Below are 27,236 nucleotides of genomic sequence, written 5' to 3'. Positions count from 1 at the left end.
TCGGTGTGGACTGGGCTATAGCCAACATAATAACAGTTTTCACTAACAAAATTATAGGAATTTCATATTTTTTCCCACAATAGTTGGTACATGTTGATTACGACGACCTATGTTGATACTTACAAACAATAATCAAACCTCCTTCAAACAGTTTATCATTAACATTAACTTCATACAAGCCAATTATCAAATCTCCAGAGGACGCCTCGATATGTCAGTGATACCACTTAAACTTAATATATGGGAATTTTACATCTTATTGTTGTGGTATGGCCCTGGTCCACTGCGCTTGAATAAGGAGTGGAGGGGAGGTCTAAGTGTCCATACCCTGACATGAACTATCCAGTTACCCCCTCTTCACGTTAACCATTCCTGTTTGCTTTGTAGAAGCCTTGCAGTGAGCATCAATTGGAAAGAGAAAGCCTACATTCGAGTCAGTTTACGTTGATGGTTGCTCGAGGTAACTACGGTACACAGTTGTCTGCTGTGTGATTGAAAAAGAACGGTTGTTAATACGTCAAGTGTGAAGTGGTGGGAAAGTTTTGAAGTCATTGAAGTTATAACAATAGCAATGAAGCGTAATAAGTTGTTCCTTGTCATGATCATCGGTATCATTATCTGTGGTAAGTAAAATGAAATATTGAATACAATTATTTCTGTTCTCAATAACCACAGAACTTGAAAATTTCAAGACCAAAGAAATGAAAGATTTCTGATTATTATAAATTATTATTTATTTATAGTTATTATATATAGCGGTATTAGGTCACTCAGGACTTCAAAGTTAGTAGTGCGTGCAGCTAATGTCAACTCTACCAATCGCTGTCAAGTTGTGTCTTATACTTTCACCTATACTCTCATACTTTTCTCAGAAAGATTTCTAGAAACATGGTTCCATAATCTGTGAATCATTCATTATATTCTGTTTAAGCCAATGCCTTGCGGGCGATGCGATGTTGCCACGTTTGATACTAGGGTATAAGATATCTTCAACATTCGCAATATGTTTTTTTTTAGTAATAATGTGATACTGAGGCCAGTGATTCTTCAGCCATAAGATTAATCGAATTAGTTCACTTAACTTCTCTGAAGGCAGAGACAAAATCGTCACCTCATATTGTATCGAGTTGAGATTTGTGCAGTAATTACAATTGTAGGGGCTTGTTATTATTGCAGGAAAAACTTATTCGTATTGTCACCCACAAAGCACACTTATATCGTAAGTAGTAGCGGATGTTATGCCGATAAAGTATTGTCATCTTCCACATCTGTACGGATAAAATGGTTTTCTCAGCCAGTAAAAAAAATCTCCGGAAACGAATATAAAATCAGCAGTAGGTGCAAAACGGGGGATAAGTAAAACTGGTTTAATATAATTGAACCGAGATCATTTTCATTTCTGACATTAATCCCAATTCATTTATTGACTTAATCATACACTAGAACATAAATTTTGATGGATTTTTTTGAAACAAATATACTTCTTTCGATCATGAACTTATCAAATAACTTACTTGGCGTAAGCGAGAAAGTTTTATTTCATTTGATAATAATTTATTTCAATCCATTACATTTCTTTGCACAAAGAATAAAAATCTAGCATTTCCTTTTCAATTTGTTTGAAAAACTTTTGTACTGTTAATCACCATCAACGTTTTGTGATTCATTAGTGAACGTAGCGGCCCAATCGTGGTCCGTCTTATAAAAATATGCGCAATAGATCTTGAATTGATAGTTCAAAGGATTACGGATTGTAGAAGCTTTTTGACTTGGGTAGTGTACAAGTCTCCTTGGCAACCAGATCGGTATTTGCGTCAGATGAGTAATACCTGCATCGTAATGCCAATTTTTATTACGACAGAATCAATCGATTTAAATTTGAAAGTCGCTGGACTTGTTTGAGCGAACATAACAGGAGTATTCACGACAATCAATTACATTATCCTACTGGAGAAATAAGAAGAAGTACGAATACGATGTTAGCACAAACGTTGCAGTCGTAATAAAAATTGACATTACGGAGCAAGCTTGTAATGCGCTAGTGTCTACTAACATCATATTCGTACTTGTTCTTATTTCTCCAGGAGGATAATGTAATTGACTATCGTGAATACTCTTGTCATGTTCATTCCAGCAAGTCCGGCGACTTTCAAATTTCAGGATGTGGAGTTCCTGAGCGGATGGGGGGGGGGGGGGGGCATTCACAATATTTCTGCTCAAAGTTTTATTAAATAGTTCTTCCGAAGTGCGATAGCCGAGTATTATTTTTGAGGATATACGTATTTACATGCTTGTTTAGGTCTAAGTGTTGGGCCACATCCTGATGGACGTGTTAAATAGCAATGTTATTCAAGCGTGATTGTACCATTGTCGTTTTCAGGTAAGTTTTAAGCCTACGGAACGCGGAAAATGATTCGCGGTACACGAAGACGCTGGCCTGGTCAAGAGTAAGCGAACTATCTTTGATAACTCTGACAACAGCTTTGCCAGACGTTCATTGTTTTTTAAAACTGTCACAACGTCTCTCAAGTTTTTTACCTGTGGATTTCTTTGGTGAATTATATCAACAAACATATCTCTATGCAATTGCAAAGTAATTGGATTAAATCATCTCTGTAAAAATTTGCTATTATTACTGCTTCAGTTTCTTTACCGAGAATGTAATTTTCACAGAAATTCAAGAATTGAATCGTTTCAGATGGGACTCGATTATTCGAAGAAGAAATCGCATAATCTACTATTTAAAAATATATTTTCTGTTAGTAGACTTCCAGTACATTAAAATTGTAAATGATCGCATTTGCCAATCGCTTAGGAGCTCTCCAAATACAAGGTGTAAAACTTCGAGGTTCAGATCCTTCGTGTCCACCGTCGCTTTTTCCAATAATGTTTCACAAACAAATTCCCTTATTTCTAGCATAACATCCAAGACCAGCTTTACTTGTTCATGCGATTCATTGATACTTAGATCACTCCTTTGAAGTTCTGTATTTAAATCTTCGATCCTGTCTAATACTTTAATCGTACATAAAGCCAGATAATAGAATTCGAAACCTTCCAGATATTTTAAAAAACCATCAGCTTGGCTACTGTCATCGGTTTTTCAGTCTTCATCTCTTCCAGAAATGATAGAATAGTCTCGTAATTGGAACTTATTCTTTTCAGAGACTTCACTCTTATGCACCACCTCGAAACAAATTGATATCTTGAATATATTAGCAAATAGCGATCGATGTAAAAGACGTTAAGAAATGCAATTCCAAGAATATGCGGTACAGATAATTACTATTGAATATATTCCGGTATTAGCTTTGAATCATTGATTTATATGAATCAAATCATAATAATTTTTGGTTTCTCTTAGTTCTTACATAACGAGTAGGACAAAACGGTGAGAGATTCAGTATGAGAGATACTTTTAGAACACTGCAGCTGTATACCTTTGAACGCTTCCATTCTTTTAGGAGAATCTCATACAAAATTTATCAAATATTTTGATACTCCAACAAAGTTGTTGACAACGCTAATGTTTATCATTGCATCTTGTGCGAGTTGATTGAGCGAATGTGCAGTGCAATGAACGTGTAGCGCTCATGGTTCGACTTCTCTTACTCTTTTTGTAGGCCGAATATTTTTCTGCTCATGGCAGCGGCTCTGTCATAAAATTGTCCTCTCAGATTACAAAATTTCAAATTCTACCTCAACAGCACATCTTCGATAATTTTTAAATAACGTGGCTGATTTAGTATTTGGGGTATCGTAAAGGCCTGTAAGTATTTCTTTAATTTCAAAGTCAAGTGTTGTGATTCTGAAACTTATGGACACCTGTACCCTTCTGGAGATATCATCACTCTCGTCCATTATTGCAGAGAAACTTTGAGTTGCTTTTATTTAATCGAGCAGTTCATTCAATACTGCAGCGGATAAAATTTCCAATATTTCGTTCACTGAATCGTGGTGTAATGACTTGTTACTCACTTCTTAAAAGCCACCGATTCTGAAAATTTTCATGAGACAGGAATTTCTGTTGTCACCACTACGAAATGCAGAGCCTTGTTGAGCTGATATGTTCAGTGTTTCGAATATTTTCTCTAAAGCCACTCTAGAATTTTCCATTTCTCTTCGTTTAGCATCCGATATATACGCTGCAATAGTTTACTCTTAAGCTTTGTAAAACTAAAAAAGTTTGGTGATGTAATTCGCAGTTTTCGTAATTTTAAAAACGTTTAGACGCGTTCTTCCAGCAACTATATCCATCAAAAACAAAAGCAGAAATAGAAGATTTGACGCGTCCATCGGAAATGGGGAATAATTTTTTTTCTACTGCTTCTGTGCAAATGTTATGTATCGCTTTTCCGTCTTTCAATCCAAACCATTCATGCGTTTTTTACCGTGTCTTGAAGGAACTCAGCAATTTAGCATCTGAAAAAATAATGCGATATGTACTGAAAGTGTGGTTTGATATTCTTGTCGTGAGAAAGGCTACTCACGCATTGAAAAATCGATTATCCTTTTGATTGACGAAAACAATCATTCTTTTACGTGTGCAAAAATACTGCAACACATGTATGCTCACATAATTTTTCGCTATCAGCGTGATTTGAATTATTTTCTTTCATCGATATACTAGGTTCTGCCTCCACCGTGTCTGATTTTGAAGTGATCTGAGTTGTGAGGTTAGATGTTGGTAGGTTAAAGGTTCCTGCTGGCACAACAGCTGCAGCCTCTACGTCTTTTTTCTTTCTCCCTCTCAAGAAGTATTTATCCATTGTACGATAAGGTTTTCACACACAACGATAAGAAACTATCAAATGTTCAACCACCATTCAATGGTGAGCTTAGGGTAAACTTGTAGTGTGCGACTGTGAGCTGCTGAGAACGTACAGTCCGAGCACAACGCATGAACGAAATTTTGACGAAACGACACCGAACATTGCGGGGTGCCATGTGCAAGCTAGAAGTAGCGAAGTGTCTAGCCTCTTGACTGTACCGTAGGCTGCAGCAGACGGACCAGATTCGCGAGGTAGGAAAAGCTGTCTGCCAATCACGTGCTACTCGACGAAATAGCGCCAAAGCGCATCAGTGTGGTCGAGATTCAAATCTACTCAGAAGCTCACAAGTGTTAATTACAGGGAAATATAATATGGTTATGTTTGGAAAATTTTGGATATTTGCTTTCATCACAGACTTTGGAAATCCGTTCAGAAATTTCAGTTATGAAACAAGGCTTTCAGGGTATGAAATATCCACACGGTGGGTATTCAGGGTATCGAGTACTCCACACCCTGCATGCAAAAGTCACCGGACCTACGCTCAAGTGTTTGGTGTTTCGTTTATGCCCGCGTTGTGACATTGCGTTTCCTAGGACGTCGGATCTTGACAGAATTACATTAAAGAATAAAAGACTACGGCTCTACGCTAGTTTAATGCGGAAAGGAAAACTCACAAGAACAGTATCAAACCTCTGGATCACGGATTCTACTAAAACTTCTAGGGGTATTGCTTTATCTTAAAATATAGAGCTCCTGATGCATAGATTCATCCTTTGTACCTTCCATCGTTCAATTTACAATATATTACATTGTCAAATATTTGCAGTTAGTACTTTACTAAGGTTTTGAGATAATAATATATTTATTGAAATTTTACTACATAAGATTTTGCTATCGGAGAAAATTAATACTGAAGGCAAAAATATACAATAGGTTCATCTATTATGGCATTTCACTCGTAAAACTGCTAATATAAACAATTTTATTCAGTGTAAAGAGAGGCCTATAAAACAACCTTGAAAGTTTGACCAGAATTCACGAACTAAAGGTCTGGTAATCATTTTGATAGTTTCAGGAACAGCACGGACGGGATGAATTAATTAGTACTGAATATAATAGATGGAATACACCTTAAGGATCTATTGGCTATACATTCTCATCCAAATGTGTTTCGTTGACAATACTGAACACCTTATGATGATACGAAAATTGAATTTGAATAATAATAATAATGTCCAAAACTTGTCAATATATTGTTTAAGCTATACGTTCTTTAACAAATTTTCAGCGAATATTTTATTGTCATTTGAAACGAATTCAATGATTGTTTTGAATACTCATGACTTTTTATAGAATTTCCTCATTATCTTGAAATTTCAATTTCAGAAAATTTACAGTTTTGAAAAATGGTAGAAAAATAGTGAGTTTTGAATACGTTTTCGTAAAAACGTTGTATATTACAATTAAAAAGTTTCCGGGCATTGTACGAATAGTTTCATAAATACAGCTTTTACAAATTTTCAAAAATGAAAATTTCAAAACAATAAGAAAATTCTTTAGAAATTCATGTGTACTCAGAAAATCAAGAAATTCATTTCATACGGCAAATAGAAATATTCCCTGTAAATTCTTTAAACAATGTTTTTTTCAATCTTTATCTGGCATCTTTATTTGGTATAAGATTGCTGGCATCTTGGGTTTGCAGACTACGTCCGTCTACTTTGCAACACTGCTACAGCAGAACTGATGTATTTGGATTTACTTGAATGATGCTCGAGGAAAGCGGTACATGTCATCTATCAACAAATGGCGCTATAAGTCACATTTTCAAACTTTGAAGTTACAAAAATCGCTATTATAAACCCTCAGGTCACGAACGACTCCGTGATGCCAGCTAAAGGTTAAACAATTTATTGTTATTTTTTGGCCATTATTATTATTCAAAATAAATTTTCTTATCGTCTTTATTGTGGTTGATTTTTTTTTCTTGGAATTTCATCTCATAATTCAATATTGTTGACGAGATTTACTTTTGGTTGAGAATGTATAACCAATACATCCTTAAAACTCGAAAGCCAACTTTTGAGTCATCGTGGCCGGTAACGCATAATTTTAAACGCATGTTATCAGTGTGTAGCAAGAGTCTCAATCGGGGCAGCATACGCTTGTGCTTCTTTGAAAAAACTGAGTAAAGTAGTTTGTAAATAAAAAAGCTAGGCATAAAATAAAGATAAAAGTCTACTTTCTGCCCCTTTGAGAACAATAGAATGTTCCCTTGGCGCAAAACACGTCTTTATCGATATCAGATATCATTTAATCTCGTAATTGTTCAAGGGCATCGAAATTCAAGAATTGAAGTATTTTTTGTGTTTACTACCTTAAATACCTACACAGTCGAATGCTTCTTTCCTGATCGTCAAGGTGTGAATTCTAATAAGAGTCAATCACATTGGTAATATATTCCACTTCTAGAACGGAAAGACTTGACTTTTGGTGTTTGAAAAAAATGTACAGGTTTTTATAGTATAAATACAGTAGTAATACGCTCCACGGTCGTATAGCAGGCGATTTAATTATTGTGACTTGCGTTATTACTAGATCCTATTTTAGTTTCAATGAAAATTGTTTAAATCACACATTTTGCTATCTTTTCATAATTATACAATTTTCAACTACTTCGAAACCATCTACTTGCATTTGAGAGTACAAAACGCATCTGCACCTACTGGTGTATAATGTCATCACACTGATGCATATAGGACACTTTAAACATTTTGAAAATCTTTTAACCTAAAGAATTTAGTAAACCTGTGAAAATTCATCCATTATTTAGTCCATGAAAATAGTTACAGCTCCAGACCGTGATTTATCTAGACATAACAGTTAGAACGGTATGAAAATGTTGAGCAGGCGCGATGATTATATGCTATTGAGTAACGGATATGTGCTTGGACAAAGGTATAAATAATTCATTCGCAAGTAAAAATGAAGTCATCCTCCCGTGTGAATTTCTATGCTTTTGTTGTTTCACGTGAAAATACATATAATTGAAAATCAGTAGCGTGCCCATTTGTGTGTAGCACGTATAGTATACATTTCAAAGGGACGTACAATCAAAAGAATCACTGAACGAAATCGTACTTCCTCTGTGGTTCGCTGCGTACACGTCCTATGACTGCTATGACATTATTCACTTAGGCTTATTCAGCACAATTTATATAATCTGTAACCGCGTCAGTGTTAATCCGTAATTGACCCTACAGGGTCGTGCTCAAAATTGCTGTATACGTCATTACTGTATCAGTTGATACCCTTTATAAGCGTCCCCATTTTATCAAATTGTATTACATTTATGACTAAACTTTGTTACTTTCTGAAACTGAAGTCATACGATGGAAACTTACAATTAAAAAAGTTTTGGTTGTGAAGTGGTTGGAACAGTCCGAGGAATTCAACAATAAAAAATTATAGAAATGAGGGATCATCGAATGGTATTATTTTAAATTTGGTATGTTATAATTACACATCTTTAATTAGTTTCACTTGCAGCATAGTAACATTTTCATACCTGTAAATAAACGAGAGTGCACTGTTACTACGTATTCGATACAACAAAATTATACTACATGACATTGTACCACAAAAAATCATACCACACAAAACTACACTACACAAAATGATACCACTTGTAGTGATACTTACTTACGTTATACTACTTTATCTATAATTTTGTGTAGTGTTATATTGTGTAGTATAATTTTGCCCATCATAATTTTAGTGTACAATAAGTTTTCATATGAACGATGCAAAAATGTTGGACTAATTTTAGAATGAGCATCACAATTGATGATTATGATAATTGATCATCTCTAAATAATTTAAATCACACCAGTCTTCAGAATCCGGGAAATACGAAAGTACGGTAACAAGCGGCAGAAAACGACACATTGTTTAATAATTCAAACGATAGAACCAACTTTCACGAATTTTCCTGTACAATAGCAATGCGGGGTCCAAATTCGAGCCATCCCAATTCATTGGTTTATTTTAACGACAAATAAGAATGAACTTACTTGATCAGCAAAGATAGGAGTGTTACGTGACCGATGACCCTAATTTTCAGAAAAGACGATTACTTTGTACTGAATTAATAATCCAAATATTTCTTGATCACTTTAGTTACTGTGGAACATTGCAAAATTGGTTAAATCCAGCACTGTGAAATGTATGCACGATGATATCAGTAATTTCCATTTGGATGGGTTTTGTCAAACAGAGCTTTAAGACGCGTTTCACTGAGTAAACAGTCGAGTCAGGTCAAACTGCGTCAATTTGATTCAACTGATTCTATTGGAAGTGGTAAATTAACAATTCTGGACACCAGAAGCGCCTACCTCTAATTTCGAGGAGCTTCGGCATGGCAAACGAAGATTTGTTCACGCGTCCGTAAACTAGCGTTTTTTACAGTGTTGTTAAAGAAAAGAGGTAATACGGATTACTTTATTACCCAAAGGTAATATAGTACACGGTCGATAATATCGATAGAAGCACGGACGAGAAAAATCTAGAGTAAAATCAGACATAAAGGGGGTACAAACACGTACTAGACACAGAGGAAGTGTATAAGAGAGCAGGGAGCTAGCTGACAGAGTCAGTGTTTGAATCGAGTTTTCCGTCAGTAAAGAATGTATTGTAAGTTAAAAAATGAAGTGCTTCATTAAAGAATCTAAACGACGCTTCATTAATCAAACGATACCCTTAACCTTTTAACAAATGTGAACTCCTGCAAATTGTAATTAAAGTATTATAGGTACTTTGAGGGTTAGATAACTGATTAACTCACAGAATATTTTTGACAAAAATGTAATCTTAATCGACTTGGTTACTACATTTTTGGTCTACAAATTTGTTTCGAATTAGTTTTGTAAAGTTGCTTAATGTTCAGGTAGATAGTTGTTAAAGAGAATATAAGTTTAAAAAGCGTTGGATATTCTCGTAGCTAAAAATATTTAGTTTAAGTTTCAGGACGATGGCACTAGTGTGTACCACCGAGAAGATCGTGGTAGACCGAAGAAATGGTTTTCGAATATTTTGGTTGTTAGCGATGGAACGAGAGAAAGTGGGAGAATTGTTTAATGAATCGGATTGATGAAAAAACTGTAGGAGGGATATTAGGGGCAGTGGTTAGTTTTTTATAATTTTTGGGTTGGGTGAAGAGATAGATAAAGGGTAGTGTTTATGGTAACCGTTGAACGTGATAAAAACAATAGATAGAATAACACCGGTAAATTATGCACGGAGTGTAATATAATGATCGAGAGGGTTTGAGTTTATGGCCAATCATATAGTCGTCAAAGGTACGATTCTACGGTACGAAAGTCGAAGGTTTTTTTATGATTACGTTAGCCCTTAGGGTTCATAAACAGCTTAGTTATAAGTGCTTACGGGAGTTTCATGATTAAATTAATCGGATGAATCTACCTATTTTAATTTAAACTTATACGTTGCAACAAGGTTAATTTTTTGATTTTTGTGTTTGTAATCGTACGAAAGACGTGGAAAGTGACTATGGCAACTCAAAGGTTGAAATAAGTTAGGCCTCTGTATCGCAGTGGCGTAATCCAAACTGCAACACATCATCCCGTTTGGAAAACGCGGAAGATGACTGTTGCCATTCAAAGAATGAGTTCGGCCTCTGCATAATGCCAAAAAGCAGAAAAATTAAATGTAATTCAGAAAAGCAAAAAAAAAAAAAAAGCAAAAAAAAAACAAAGATGCAATTCAAAGGCCAAACTCCTACCTTACCGCGGTAAAGCAAACAAAAACTGCAAGTAACACAAAAGATAAGTGTTTTTGTAGGCTCAAACTCTCAAAGTTTTTTTTTCTAATTGTAAGATCAACGCTTATTGGAAGAAAATTGAAAGACTTTAAAAATCAGTTTTCATGAGATTTGGCCTTGAAAATCAAATTTGCCGGTATTTTCACCATCATATTCGTGATCAGTGAGTCAAATTACATGGATATACGAAATTTCACATTAATGAAAAGGAATAAATTTCCTGTGAAAATTCGTGAGTGACACCCGAAAGGAACATATTTAAATGAACCAACAAAGACTTTATTTCATTTTTTTTTTTTAAAGGGTGGTTAAAAACTTACAACCACCGATCACCGGCTCGAGGCGTTTTTTTTTTTTTTTTCTCACCCAAATATAAATTATGTCGATTATGATTCAGAGTAGCAAACGATTTATAAGTTGGCTGATTCGTTAGACATGGCTGGTCTCATTGCAGATTTTGCCCCCGTTAAAGCGAGGCGAGTGAATTTTCATTAAGGTCATCAGTTTGAAAATTTCGGTTGAAAAACGGGAAGAGCGAGGGGATATTCTTGTTTGTCCGGGCCGGCAAATGTCTTAGAGCCGGCGCTAGTACTCTTTATACAGTTGATTCTCCATATGTCCAGTCATGGGGGTGTAGGGAAGGATATTCCTAAGAATTAGCATACCCTTACTAACAATATCGACATATATTTATGGCGCTTTGAACTGAGTCTCTCGCAATAGGGCCGGCAAAAGTCCATAACAGCTACGTTATTTTCTTCCAACCCAGTAAATCCTTTGAATAGGGCACCTCGTAGGCTATGAGGGGAGTATGATTCTTGAATCTGACTTTCCCCCACCAACATCTCGCGAGCAAGACTCGACTTGGACACCGGCTTAACCTCGGAATAGGGTACCCGTGTCTGTGTTGGCTTTCAGGTGATACTTAATTTTTTTCACTTGATTTTTGGTAACTATAAAATATAAACTTATCCTACAAATGTTAATTGTTACAAGTTGACCCAATTATTTTTATCTTGAGTGTTCTGTGTTTGAAAGAGGATATATTTTTTAATGAACTCGGGAAAAGATATAAACTCAATGTGATGCTACGTGTATTTACTTGTATTCATATGATAAAAATTACTTGTATTGAATGAAAAAAAAAAAATATATATATATAATATTACAACACGCATACTTACATTTCCTGGTGTGCAAGTTTCAACGCCAAGGTTTTCACAATTACATATTTGTCAGTGAAATAATTCAAGTTATGCAGTGTGATTCTGAATGAATGCAGATGAGTACAAGAATATTTTCCAAAATAAAAAATTACATGATGGATTTGAAGTAAATAAGAGATGTGAACCGTTTCCCAATAACCGCCCTATTCAAAAGTAAGTGTCCAAAGACTCGCGAAAAAATTGGAGTGGGAGAAGCGCTCGAGCGAGGATTACGAGAGAAATAAAAAAAAATAAAAAATTATAGTATAAAAAAATAAAAAATAACATTTGAAAGCAATCAAATAAAGAAAGAATCGTAAGTATGATTTAAACAAAAATAAATAAAGATGGCCTTATATCGGTGTCAACTACCGAGATAATTAATCGTAAACAATATTTACTTATTCAATGATAACTAATTATTAAATTGGTTATTGGTATTTGCGAGGGATGCGCTAGGCAAAAGGATATATCAGAAATCTCTAGCGAGAGTAAAAAATTTTTAAACTAATAGTAAGAGCGTCTTGTATTTACAAAAGTATTGTAATTCCTATAGTCTAAATTGATTCAATTTGTCTTTATTATTAGCATTCAGTCAAAAGCATTGAATGCCTAGGCAGATGATATTATTGCTGCTCTTTTCGTTTATTTTTATTAGATTTTTCTGTTTTGAGCAATGTGATAAATGTGTTATATCTACAACTCAAATTAACATAATGTTATTAGAAGAATTTAATACAGTGAATGGAAGAATTTTGAACTGTTCAGTTATATTACTGAAGCTTTAAGCTTGTACTCTCATTATCTAATTTGCAGATTTGTCATTAAAATATTTAATAGCTACATCTTTATTTTATTTGTAGACTATACTATTTCACAATTAGTTATAAAATAGGATAACTGCACGGTACTTCATACTGTACAAGTGTTGCACAATTTACTTAACATATAAGACTAGCAAGATCTGGCCGATGGGTTTTGTTACTTTTACCAAGGATCGTAGGAAAATTTGTTGTTAAACGTGTACTTTCTTTAGAGCAGCAAAGTAGCAAGTACTATTTCCTCTCACAAATTTTACTATGGAGCAGTAGTAAAACTGCCATCGTATTTTGTTTCGCAGAAACGTGAATAGTACACAAGTGGCTACAAGTGAATTTTTACTATGGAGGATAGTACAATTCACTAAAAACCCTCATGTGTCCCTCTTCTGTTGCACTAGCATAGTGAGTTTCACAAGATATACCAGCAAAATGTACTCTTATCTCCGTGTAGCAGTTCGTCCATCTATCGCTTTTCTTCTTTTTTCTTCTTATTTGTACGAATAATTTCAGTTTATTTTTTCTCATTAATTCAGTTTTTCTAATGAGCCCCCCCCCCACAAGGTGCGAAACGTTACAAATATTTAACTACTTCGTTTGAACTTTGACACCGAGAACGTAGTTTTCCCTTTATCGATAAAGCGTCATGGTAGATTACGTTTGGATGATAGTATGATTGATAGAGCATACGGGATAAAAATGGGCTACATTTCTTCAATGACATTTGAAATGAATGAAAATGCAATAGCACGTGTGGATTTTCGTGACCCGAGAAGATACATAAGTTAGAAGTTCGTCGGAGAAGGTAAATTTTTGATGGGAGTAAAACCGTTAGCATTCTTTTGGCGACATTTCGGCTATGCCCAGCCAGTTGAAAGATACTCCTCAGCGCTTAGATCTTCATCATACGGCTACCATGGAGGAAGTCTTTTGAATATTGAATAGGAAAGAAAGGAAATTGCAATAGAAATATTACTGCCATTGGAAAATCTCTCAAGGTCTAAGGTCGTTCAATGGGATACTATGGCTTATTTTTCATATCTTTATCCTTACACAGAGATTTTATTCAAATCTACGATGGCAGGCCAACCTTTTATGGAATTATGCTATACCTACTTCTTGGTGCACAAATTATAGTAAACAGAGGTTTCAGGAAATGCAACGATATTGAACTAACCCGTCCGTTACAATAAAATAATAAAAATATTTTTTCTGAATGACACAGGTGACGTGGCGTCTGGGAAGAAGTCACGAACTCGCCTATCTCGACCTTCGTCTCGGACAACACCAAGACCACGAACAACAACCACCCACCGTAATAATCATGGTAAGTTGACTAATTATAGGTCATTCTCTGCCTAAACACTGACGATTTTTAATTATTTTTACGTGACAATCCTCGTCCCAAAAATTGAAAAAGGATGTTGAAATTTATTTTAACACTATTGCTTTTAAAAATTATTTAAACTATGAAAAAACGATTGTGATTCAAATTTTGAGAAAGTTCACGCAAATTCCATGATGTCAGATGATGATTCGAATACCTGAACTGGAGTGGGATTTCATTTTTTCACTTTAACTTGTTTACAGGGGTTTAAATTTTCAGTGTCAATAAATTCGGCATAATATAAAGTTATTACATGTTTTTTCGGCTATTTTTCATAAGATGTCTCAAAATTATAATTAATACGTCAGAAAAAAGAAACTGCAAAATCTGTTGACCGGGATACTTTTGTCTGTCAAACTGTCCGACGAATTTCCGCGATAATCTCGAAAACAGCTGAGTGAAGAATTTGAAACTGATAAGATTTGGCAGCCAAATGAAAAAGATTGGAAAGAAAAAATATAAAAGAGAAAATCACTAAAAAACAAAAAATTTGTAAACTTTGTTCAAAATAAATATATAAACTGGAAAAAACATAATCGTTTGCTTAGACAATCGAAGGATAAATGAAACGGGATATGGCAATTTTTCATGCCCATGATTTCCCTACAAAATCCTGTAAGATTTAGATTTTTTCATTAAGTCGTTTTCGAGATCATCGCGGGAGTTTGTCGGACAGACTGACATTTTTACACATACCTGTTTTTCGGATTCTAGAGTTTCGAAAACGGAAAGATTCGTTAAAATTAAAAAATAGTATATTATGTAACGAGTGGGGAAAAGTGACGATTCTGAGTGATTGCGAATTAGCTGCACGAGCCGAAGCCTTGTGCGGATATCATACGAACTCAGAATCCTCATTGCCCACGAGTTGTACACGATATTTTTCACAATTGAAATGTATAAATAGGCAATTTCAGCCGCCTGTTGGAACAAACAAAACACACTATTTCTCAATAAATTACGAGCACGTTCGAAAATGGCAAATCGTTTTTCCACTAGCGGCGAAATATTTTTCTGTTAGTGGGCAAAAACTGTTTTTGCCTACTAGTGGAGAAATGGGTCGCTATTTCCCAATGCGCAAGTCATTCGTTGAAAATAGTGTCTGTTGTTCATGTTCAGCTAGTAGTCAAAATCGCCGAATTTTACGTATGAGTTGTGAAAAGCGATTTTCTACTGAAAGCAATACTTTTCTTACATCACCAAAAGTGATGAAAAGTGAGAAGGAATCCCACTACCATCTCATTATCGTTTTTACACCATAGAATTCATGCGAATATTTTTTAATTATTTCTTGAGCTTGAGATGGGTAAAACATTTTTTTTTAATCTTGGTTCCACAGATCATTTTTTTTCAATATTTTCGTAGCTTCTGGGCTGAGGAGTATCATATAAAATTGAAAAAAATCTGCAATGATCAGGTTTAGGTACACAATGATCTATTCGTAAAGAAAACGATATATTTAAAATGCAAAGTGGTCATGCAATGTTCATAATGTAATTATTCATAAACGTTTTTGAGTTCAACATTTAATAAAGCTTTTTATGTAAGACTCTGACAATCTCCAAGAAGTCAAGGATATTAGAATACACTAATGGAAACTTTATGGCAAAAGACTTGTTATTTCTTTAGCAGTGACGTTTCTATCATATACGATAACTTCTTTTAAACCAAAAAATTAGTTTAATCAGTTACAAATAAATTTGAATGCTGGAGAGTTCGGTTTATTATGTGTAAAGTTTATGCGAAATAAGATGCCTACCTCTTGAAACGTACGCATACATCGCGTTGTTTGTTGATACACGCCTGCGGCTTTTTTTTCTTGTTCGAGAGAAGCGGCAATAACAGGAACCAAATATAAACTAGAAATGGCAGGAGTTACGTCTTTCTGTTCAATACCTCACAATTATAACATCGTTCCGTACGAAAATCTAACTCTTCGAAGACTACCTACCTGAAAAATTGAAAGAATGCGCGAGATGCTGTCTGTTTTCATAATCCTTGAACAAGAAACAATATTTTGAAATGTTCTTGTATATTTGGAAATAATAAAAACTAATTGTTTTTATAGTGAACTTGAAATCCACACAAAATGCGATGTATAAGTTTGACGAGATCATTATTCAATATTTTATTTACAATTTCCAGATGTAGATCCGAACAGAATTGGCTGGGCAATCCCAGAAGCAAATTCTCGCAATAAACCAAACAGTGGTAATCTACCGCCAAAACCATCGGCCCCACTACCAGATCAAAATGTTGCTATGAAGTCCAACGCACCATCCTTACAGTCAGGTAATTACGTCTTTGTTAAATGTGCGAAGAAAGAACTTTGTCTTCGAAACTATTGGAATCAATAGTGAAAGGCTTAAAAGTTCAACGTAAGCTTATTGAACGTAAGAACATAAAAGCATAGCCAGGACTGAGTTTTTCTATCCGAAAATTTCGGCTAACAATTACGTATTTGCACAATATTCTTTCTAATATGAATTGCTTTTGTTTTCTTGTACTCAAAACTTGTGGTACAGAAATTCAATTAAATTAGTATTCCGAGAATTCTGTTATTATGAAAGTTGGGGTGTATCTCCAAATATGTGTCCAGTATGATATATTTTTCTCAAATAAACTATATTCATTTACCTAATATTGCCATACACAGTATGGAAGTGTTTCAATAACTAAATGCGACAACCCACGTTGTACTGACAATGAATACGCGCTGGAAACACATCGAATATACCGTGTGTCCATGGGGAAAGTGCGCACCTTATGCGCGTGCGTCAAGTCGTCGAATTTTATTGGCTGACAGTTACCGCCTGATTGAGCAGCCAACGCAATACCAATCGCAACTGTCAGAAAATGGTCAGAGCCCACAGGTAGCGGTGGGCTCCTAGGGACATTTTCTGACAGTTGCTATTGGTATTGCGTCGGCTGCTCAATCAGGCGGTAACTGTCAGCCAATAAAATTCGAACGATTTGACGCACGCGCATAAGGTGCGCACTTTCCTCATAGACACACGGTATAAAGTAGAAAGGCTAAGATGGCTGAACGAGGTTGTCGCCAATGCATCGACGCATATAACAGTAGCGAAATAGGTATTATAATCATGCAAAATCTTTTTTTTTACCAATCAATTAAATTGCAGGTTATCCTGGGCAATCTCAACAAAATTCATATCACGGGCAGCACCAGCCAGTCGGTCAAGGTTATAATCCAGCAGTTGGGCAACAGTATAATCACCCATTCAATACGCCTGCTGGAGCAACATACCAGCAACCTCCTAGCCAGTCGTACAATCCATCAGTTGGGCAACCTTACCATCAAACTGCTGGTCAGCCTTATAATCCTTCATTCGGTCAGAATTACCATCAACCCGTCGGCCAACCGTATAACCCGTCAGTTGGTCAACCCTACCATCAACCTGTTGGTCAACCATACAACCCACCAGTTGGACAAACTGTGATTTTAGCACCAGCTCAAGTACCATCGTCAAATCGCGGATTAGGCCAAATCGCTAAAGAGGCTGTAGTGTTTGCCGGGGTGAGCGCAGGTGTAAATGCTGCAGTAAACAGATTGCTTCCAGGCGGCTCTCGTGGCGGAGGAACCAATACTCAAATAACATATAATAATTATTATAATAATCAAACTGACAGTCAAGGAAACCCTGTGCCACCACCGACTACAGAAGATTCTGGTAGTACGGCTAAGCCAGCAGAAGGCTCAAGCTCTGCTCCTGGAAATGCTATGGGGCTGCAAGTTGCAGGAAACCCGGAAAGCAAGAACGTTCAAACCAATCCTGTTCCCGATGCACCGCTGGGTGTTGTACCATTAAATATGAACGCCTCAGGGACTGATTTAGGATCCAGTGCCTCCTTAGCTCCAGCTTCAGGAAATCCTATCGCTCCACCAACGCAGACAAATTTAGTGTCTAACGAGGAGCTAATGCGGTTATCAGAAGAACTTTTTGAAGCTGACGCCAATAACGCATTCAAATATATTACTTTAAAGCTGCAAGGTCAAAAAACTGATGACAGCATAACAGACAGCGCAATGGAATCGTAAGTACACCGCACAAAGTTGTTTTACTTGCACGAAAAAACAAATGCACACAGTGAAATTACGAGTTCACAATGGAATTTAAGACAATAGTATAAGACCGTGGCCCGTGCTTCACGTAGAATTGAGGATACATTCATTTTTCAAAGTTGAATCTCAAATTTCATCGATGTGCTGTAAACATTTCCCATTTCTGTCGAAATGGCCATCATTCAATACTTTTATGATGTATGATTTCAAATTTTTCCTACGGATGTTGAATGGGGTTGTGAATGTTTCCAGCTTCTCACAAGTGAGTTTATGTACTATAAAAAAAATGTCACCAATTTTATCATGTCAGATTATTGCAATCATCTGTTTGACAGATGAATTTGTCTTTGTGAATGTTTTTTTCTGAAAAGAATCACATACTTGAGTTTTTTGCGGGACAAACGCAAACGTGAAATAAATCGATCTGTCAAGTACGGTAGAACCTTGAGTAACCGAACATCCAGTTCCCCAACTCTCCGGTAATTTCGGAACCACAGTTTCTGCCTCGCAAAGTTGCATTATATGAACGAAAACACGAAAGTTTAAAATAAATAAATACGCCGTTATAAAAAGAGATATCCGAGAAGGTCCATAGTCCTATGTTGAAATTTATGATATTGACTTTATACGTAAATTGAATGAAAATAATGTTACAGTTATTAAAGCAACATATTATGTATGTAAGGATAACATAAAAATACGTGCGTCATATTTCTAATATTTTTTACTTTTCTAACAACTGTTTCACTATCCAAACTTTCGTTAGTTCGAACTGTCCCAATTGATTCAAATAACTCAGGTTCTACTTTAACACCCAGTGTGATCAATATGGGCATCAAACTCGAACGAGCTAGCTGGCCGAAAGTGCATACCCCCTTTACGCTTTTATACATTAAGTTTCATTTCGATAATTCGGATAATTGTTACATCTTGAATTTTTTATCTGAAGTTCTTTAGAAAGCACTAAAAATTGCACGGGGTGAAAAATAGAAGGCGACAAAATAGGACGGCATAATAATCAAATTGTCCAAAAACCCAACATCTAATTTATAGAATTTCAAAGTATAGGAAGCCAAACGAAATATCGAAAAGTCAAAATGTGGAAACGTAAAAGCATAGAATGCTAATACATAGTATCCTCAAAATTGAAAAGAATATAATAAGCTAAAAATATAGAGTTGTCGGAATTTTGACGGTTCAATACTTCAGCTTTCTATACTTTATGCTATATTCTATACTCTTCTACATTAAAAAATTCTATGAAACAGATATTTGTATCTTTGAAAATTCGGTATTCGCAAAAGTCTATTGTGTAGCCATTCATCTCTTTAACACTCACCCACAATATGACTCAGAATTTCATACGACAAACGTTTAATCGTTTTTTTGCAAATACATAGGTATAGTATAGTATAGTATAGCATCGTTTTCGATGCAAGCGAACCCGTTATAAGCCAATTTCCCATCCGTTCATCAGAGAAGCGGTTTCTCTCCCTAATTCTAAGCTCTATTCATCGGATAAACAACTTTGGCTTGAGTGCTTCCATATAAGTGAACGAGGGACTGTACAAAATTACATACTTCGTCTAATATGTGTTGCAACTTACACTCCAGCTTGAGTGCGGTATCTGCGGTTTGCTTATATCGAAACTAAGATGATGCTCACGGACATAGTTCACATGCCGGAAAAAATGGGAAGCACTCAACCAACAAATTTCTCCGAGTTCTATTTCGCTGATTGCCTCAACGTTCGCTTATAGCAGGATAGTACTGTACTTAAATATGCGGGGTTCAGTTTTTTAACTAGGGAAACGATTCATTTCGAATAAATAAAAAATCGAACTGTAGAACGAGAAATCGAGGCCAATCTTATCAAATCGTAGTAAATGTCAATACTTTGCGTTACTGAAGCCAACTTGTGCTTATCTATTCACTAATAAATTCCAATGCTTAGGATCACTGGCCATCGTTAGTAATTGTATCAGTGTACTACTTCGCAGATGTAACCTCGATATATCAGTTAAGCAACGATTTTTCTGATTCCAGTTTGCTGACGGTCCAGCCTGAGGGATTACAAATTCCGACGATTGCTTTGGTGCGCTCTGTTTACGACAAATACGAATTGGATTCCGGAGTACCTGAAAAAATAACCCCAGAAAGACGAGATGGAGAAATGAATGTGATAAATGAGTTTCTGAAAACACAAGTAATGTCAAAGGCCATGAAATTTATCGCGAGTAAAGGTTTGATACCCAATGATGAGTACGAATTTAAAGATGCGTTAAAAAGGATTTGGTTTTCTCAATATGCCCGTGAAAATAACATAATATCAACCAGCGGTTTTGAAAACGTATTCTTGGCCGAAAAATTTCAAACGGAAATCACTGGGTTACACAATTGGATTTACTTCAACGAGCAGGAGTCTGCTGGCAAAGCAAATTATTTGGGATACATTAGAGAAGCTAAACTTGGAAACGTGAGTATTCAGAATTACGGATTTGTATTTTAATACATACTTATGTTTTCTGACTAGAAGTTACAGCCTAGTTGATTAATTGTTCAAAAGACATATTCGCATCCTTAATCCTTTCCTAAAAAAGCAATGATTAGGTAATTAACGAGAAGAAATTGGTAATAAGACATGAAGATTCCTGGTATCTCCTCTCTTAGAAAATGTTCATCACACACAAGTATTTTGGTTTGATTGAGTACGGATATTTTATTCATTTATTAAACAATTAATTCAAGTATTCTACCAATAAATTATATTACTAGGTTCAGCTAACGATAAAATTAAAAATAAAACATCAGAGAGCCTTTTTTTCACGTTACTATTCACAGTTGAAGAACGTTTTATACTATTTTATAGTTAACATTATAATCGAGGGTACAATAACTATAACATTTGTTTTACAGAATGCTGTAATCATCAAATTACGGGCAACTCTAAACGACATCGTAAGACCGGTCACAACGATTTTCGTTGGCACTTCACCTGAATTAGAAATGGCTCTGTATACGATTTGCTTTTTTGTTCGCCCAAATGGTGCGTGCCCCGTATCACTAGGATCTACACCGTTTACAATATTCACGAACAAAATAAGTTACTTCGGCAAAGAAACTCTTTTTTCGGCTTATCCAGAAATATAAGTTTTGCAGCAACTACTTGGGAAGTTCGATTTTCGAAACCCGTGCAGCCTGTAGTGCCCTAATGCCAAACAGTGCGGAAGGGGACTGTTAGTGCACGTGCACAACTAAAATGCTCTACTTTCCACACTGGGCTTTCTTTAGTTCATGCGTACATTCCAATCACTCAATTTTACGCACTATGTTATTGAGTGTAAGTTACCTAATCTCCATTGTACGCATTGTCAGTGGCACACTCAATGCGTTTTGAAATCAAACTTTCCGCGCGGGTGCTGCAAAAATATCGTATGTGACACGTGGGGATAGGCGATATCTGACTGGTGTGATCACAGCATTTGCTTGTAGGTTATGTCGCAGGCTACACTTGTTCAGATGTTACCCATTTTCTGCATTTGCCACACAATATACTATTTTATAACTATTTTTTAAATTTATTAATTTCCAAGAGTGTACCACCGTGTAAGTGTACACGGTATATTTGCTCTAGGCAAATATAGCTGAGGCAAAAATAAATGCAAGAACAAATGTTTTACAAAACTTGAAGGGTTTCAAGGTGTTATAAGTGAGTTGTACTCAGTTTATATATTTGTTATCTCTGTTTATTGTATTTGGTAGAAAGAAACGGTTATCAGGCTATACATTTTACATCTATTGTCCTATCTCTACATTTATATCCTCGCGCCCAGGTTGCCGCGGTAAAGCTAGCTTTTTAACCTAGTGCCGGCATCTGCCTTTAAGAAAGATGGTGCTGACATGGGTTGTCTTATGGATTGTGCCATTTTCCAGATTTTGCAGGCAACGTCTTATTTTAGATATGGAACACGTATTTTGGATATCAGCAGTTATTAGTAAGATCAATGCTTTCACCTTAGCCTCCATACTTATTCGTTGTCCCTTATTCTAATGGAAAAGTTTGTTATCGTAACTTGTGCTCTGAAGCGAGTTTTTGAAGAACTAACGTCAAAACTAAACTCGCTAAAGACCGTTCGGGCTCACGATAGTCGTGGAACACGTGGATCATTGTAGTACTATAGACGTAGAAACGATTATTAGATATTTCATTTACGATTCTATTATTAGTACTCCACCTCTTCGTCTCCTGTTTGTTCAATCAGGCTCTTGTTTTCGAAGGCGCGGTCTCGTCTATGAAATTTCACTGTGGGGACATTTTACCGTCTGGAATTTCTTCATTTTACAGAAAATCTCGTCCGGTGACTTCTGCGTTTTGAAAATGTTTTTCCAAAATACGTGACACCTACGGCTTAATTCATTCAGGCCTTTGGAGGACCACAGATAACTTGTAGCTTCATTTATTCTAACCTTCAGAGTACTACAATTATCTTTTGCGTTCCAATTCGGGGCTTGAGTGTAATGGTTTCGGATATGCCACTCCCCACTTGAAGCTTGAATTATTTTAACCTTATGAGAGCCACAAATTCTTTGAAACCCTAGTTATCGTAGACTCTCGGGTGTCACAGATGTGATCGTTTCGATTGCCTCTCGTTTTCGGAAAATAATGAATATAGTTATGATAGTAGTAATAACAAAAACAAAAGCATCAATTTCGAATCCTGGGTAACGTAATCCACGCTTAAAACAATCGTAGTTATGCTCGGAGAAATTGTGGAAATTTTGGAAACTTTCCAGATAAACGGACGAACGGATAGACACTCACGGAGTTTGCTGTTATAATTATGTTATATCGTTTCAAAGTTGCCAATTTTGTATCCACAAGAAGTTTTTAGCACGGGCAATGAATACGTGTAGGAATTGAGGTGAACAATTATTAAAAAAGTACATTCAAAAACAATTGTTTTTTACGTGTTTGAATACGTCTTTGCTATCGCTATGAGCTGCTGATGCCCAAAAAACGTGTTCCCTATCTAAAATCAAATGTTACTTATAAGATCTGTAAAATGGCAGAATCCTCAAGTAGACGCATTAAGTTTAGTGAAAAACGTTTTTTACATCTATTTCCGTTTCTACGGATATTTACTTGAGACGGTTAAAATCGACCACCCCGTGTAATTCATTCTGAAGATGATGTTTGTTCAGATTATGTACAATGTATCCATTTATTGAAAAAAGCCTTGCTGTATTGGACATGTTTTAAAAGAATATAAGAATCCACACTTTTGGTGACTTTGTCCTAACAGAATTTTTCTAACGCTTGGAACAGACTAAATAAATTCTATGATTTTCTAACTTCCTTTACTTTAGTGGGAAAAATCTACTGCATGACCGAAGCCTTTATGTTAGTTATACCAATATGAATGTGAATAATAAACTACAACTGCTTTCGTCAACTTTTATCGTTTTGATTTTGTATTTTAACGAATTTTGTCGATTCGCATGATAATTAAGTGGTGATCAGATGTGTGTTTTTTTTTTTTTTTTTTGAAATACATATGTTACAGACGTACAAGTAATTTTCATAGGCTAAATGCTTGGAAATTATAAGATATTAAACGAATAAAAAAATTTCATTCGATTTGAATGTTTGGCATCAAATAACTTCTCATGACTTCAGATTGTCATTATCAAGGAAAATATTGTTTCTTACAATATGTATGTGCTAGATTAGATTTTAGGCGCGAAATCAGAATGGCTGTTCTTGAATACACTAAGAATTCTATTCTGACTCCAACCGGTTTTTGGAGCCAGATGGATATTAAATGTAATTATACTTTAAATGAATTCTAGAGCTGCTGCTTGTAAAGTATGAATACACCTTCAACTAAATTCTAATAGCGGAAAATTTTGTCCGCGGAAATCATTTATACGTGTAAAGGCGAAAGTAGAGAAAACTGTTCCGCTCACCTAACTCCTCAAGAAAAGTGGGTAGCTACCATTACTGTATTAAGCCGAGTAAGAGAAAACTGCATGCAGTGTAGCTTCGCTGAAAAGGAGAGGAAAACGAGAGGGCAGGACAAAGCCGAGTGAAAAAAATTACATTTCTACACAGAGAAAGAGGATTTGTTGGATTGAGTGAATATTGTTTCACTCACAAGTAAGTAAAACGTTTCCGATAAATGTTCGTGACTCAAGTATATTTGTCGGGATTCATCAAAGTGCATACACGCAGAAGATAATTGAAAAATTTCGAATGACAGACGCGAAAGCTGTAAGTATACCGGCAGACCTGCATGTTATACTAGTGCCGTACGAGGACAAGAAAGAAAAATTGATCAGTATGCTGTATCGCGAGGGCTCGTTGATCTTTCCAGCAACAGTAACGCGTCCAGATATAACTTTTGCGGTAAACACAATCAGTAAGTATTTAAATAAGAACTCGCGTGATCTTTAAAGGGCTGCAAAAAGAATATTTGCACATTTATGTGGAACTGTTAATCTTATCATCGAATATAGAATTACAGATACCGAATCACAGCCAATATTGCGATTATGTGGGCAACATAGAGACAAGGAGATCAACAACGGGGTACGTTTTTTGTCTGACAAATGGGGTGATCACGTGGTCTTCTCAAAGGCATAAAATAGTAACACTTAGGACAACAGAAGGGGAAAATGTAGCCACATCAACTGCGACACGAGAGTTGGTGTGTTTGCTTAAACTTCTTTTAGGTATTGAATATTCATGTAAAAACGAGACAACTCTGTTTGTAGACAACGAAAACTCAATAACATAAGTCTAAAATCCTGTCTTTCATAAAGACTGATTGAAGAGAGATTGATTCAGAAGTCTGTGCGAAAAATTAAACGCGAAATTTGGTGTAACGAAACGCACTAACGGCGATAGTATTAAGAAAAGTTGGACACATTTCACCGGCTAACTAGTTCCTTGCGAAAAGGGAATTCATGTTCGGGCGGCCATTTTTTTCAGTAAGCCGCCAACACAACGCTCTTGTACATGGTCTTTCATACAGGTCTGATAGCTCCAGTGAAAAAGGTATACCACTTATTGGAAACACATCAGTAGTTCACAAGTCGCCATTAGGTTCGTTGCAAAGTTCGTACTTTCGGTGGCACGAGCACGCACGAGTGAGGGGTTCGTATGTGGGATCGTGGATCAGACAAAGACAGCACTAGTCACCAAACACGGTTCAAATCAAGGTGTGTCATTTTAGATATTAATTTTGAAACCAGTCAGGATATAATATGCGAAGAAAAAACGAAAGAAATTATTGACGAGAAAAATTAACGGACAACACGGGAATCCAATCCGGAACCAGCGGAAGCCTATCCGTGATCGCGAGTAAGTCGATCAATCACGGATACAAATTCTATAATACTGGCTAAAAACCATAATAATATCGATACAAATTGTGTAGAAATTATTTGTTATTATGCATGATAGTTGTAATAAATACATGAGGGGTCGGTAATATTCTATACCTCTTTACTTTTCACGTGCTTCATACAAAGTCAGAAGCGACCCTGGCCGGCGTGCTCCTCGTCGTGTACATGTATAGAGGGCGTAGACACACTTGAGTGTCTGTTTACAATCATCGCCACAATAGTAGTAATAAAAGAAGTACAGACAATGAGTAAGATTCGTATATTTATTTCTGTATTGAAATGAAATAAGATAACAGTATAACTCGGCGCGCAACTCGTGCGCGTTTGTACAAGTTCATTCATTATCGGGGGCTGATAGAAAATTTCGGCTTCGGCCAAACCTTTGGCTGCTTTTTGAAGATGCGATCGAAGGTGGCTGAAGCCGAAGTCAAAGGTGCGGTCGGACATTAGTAGTTACACAATATTTAATTTATCTTTATTTTGTTACTGTAACCTGAAGATCGAAACGTCGACATAAATAAATAATCTTATGATCAATTCATCAATCATCGTTCAGTCAGTAAGAATGATAAAATGTCGTTCGAATAACTGTTATCAAGTGTTTTCCATAAGTGCCCTCTTTGTACCAGCCTTTTATACTCTTTACACTGGAAAGTTAACAATCAAATTCGAACAACATGGTAGTTCGTTCTATTTTTTTTTACTACGTAATTTGTTAATACTTCGTAGAAGTTCATGTAAGTTCAGTATTACTTACGGAACTTGAATATGAAATGTCATTAATCAGTGAAGTGAGTCAACTTTACCACTTCAGTAGAGTTGAGTATTACCGTCACTGTTGATTTAAAAGATGCCAAAAAGTTGAGTTCCTGCTCTTATTAGGAAAAAAAAAATTACGGATTTCTGGAAATTGCAGAGAATGATTGTAATATGTAGTGAAATAGTCAGTGAAAATTTGTTTTAAAACATTAAGCCGCTGCAATAAAACGTCATGAAAACGAGGTATTTTCGGGAAAGTGGTTTTCATGTGATATTTATAGAAAATTGTAACGCTGTTAGAATTATAGAATTTCAAAATGCAGAAAGTGCAAATTTAGAAAAGCAAAATGCGAAAGCGGCAAACAAAGAAATGTGCATACTCAAAAAGTGATAATTCATGCAGTTCAAGGTGTCACAACAGTACATCATGCTGTAATTAGTGAGTGAATAAATTATCGTAAGAAATATTATAGTATTGTTACAAGAAAATTTTCAATACCCCTGGCATGAATTCACTATCACCAATAGGAATAATCATTCAATTTCATTTGTCAATAAAAAGAAAAAAAAGTGAAACATGGCCAAAATCGCTACGGAGTTGTACCTGAGGGATTCTCCGTCAACTCGGCCACTTTTTTTCCGACCATCTCAGATCTGCCCTATAATTAGTTATATCAAAGTACTATTAAAACGTACGCTATGTGAGTTTTTTCAGATTTTTTAATTCATTATTAGAGAAATTGCCGTTTTTTTTTCAAATGAATATATCTCGGAAACTTGAAGTAACTGAAAAAAAATGGCTCTACATAAAAGTTGTAGTTTTTTGTTAGCTTTCGAGAGAAATTTGTGAAAAAAATTTTACGTTTCGGTAACGCTCATTTTTTACCAAAAACGGAAGAAATTATTTTTTTTATTCATAAAGGACCCTTTTTTTTTGCTGAAAAAATTACAGTCTTCCAATATGT

General features: G+C 35.7%; 2 protein-coding genes across 2 annotated transcripts in view; one reads left to right on the top strand and one right to left on the bottom strand.

Moving 5' to 3' along the window:
* LOC124176478 (DNA mismatch repair protein MutL-like) overlaps positions 1–27,236 on the bottom strand; it is a 73,109-nt gene that overhangs the window by 17,901 nt on the left and 27,972 nt on the right. The window lies entirely within an intron of this gene.
* Positions 415–23,558, top strand: LOC124176422 (endoribonuclease CG2145-like). The gene is made up of 6 exons (XM_046557741.1): positions 415–623; positions 13,860–13,961; positions 16,167–16,313; positions 17,165–18,077; positions 20,152–20,581; positions 21,022–23,558. The coding sequence occupies exons 1-6, from the start codon at positions 572–574 to the stop codon at positions 21,253–21,255; spliced, it is 1,878 nt and encodes a 625-aa protein (XP_046413697.1). The 5' UTR covers positions 415–571; the 3' UTR covers positions 21,256–23,558.

Source organism: Neodiprion fabricii, chromosome 1 (genome assembly GCF_021155785.1).
Source record: "Neodiprion fabricii isolate iyNeoFabr1 chromosome 1, iyNeoFabr1.1, whole genome shotgun sequence".
In the NCBI taxonomy this organism is placed as follows: domain Eukaryota; kingdom Metazoa; phylum Arthropoda; class Insecta; order Hymenoptera; family Diprionidae; genus Neodiprion; species Neodiprion fabricii.
This window is presented reverse-complemented; position numbering and strand designations above follow the sequence as displayed.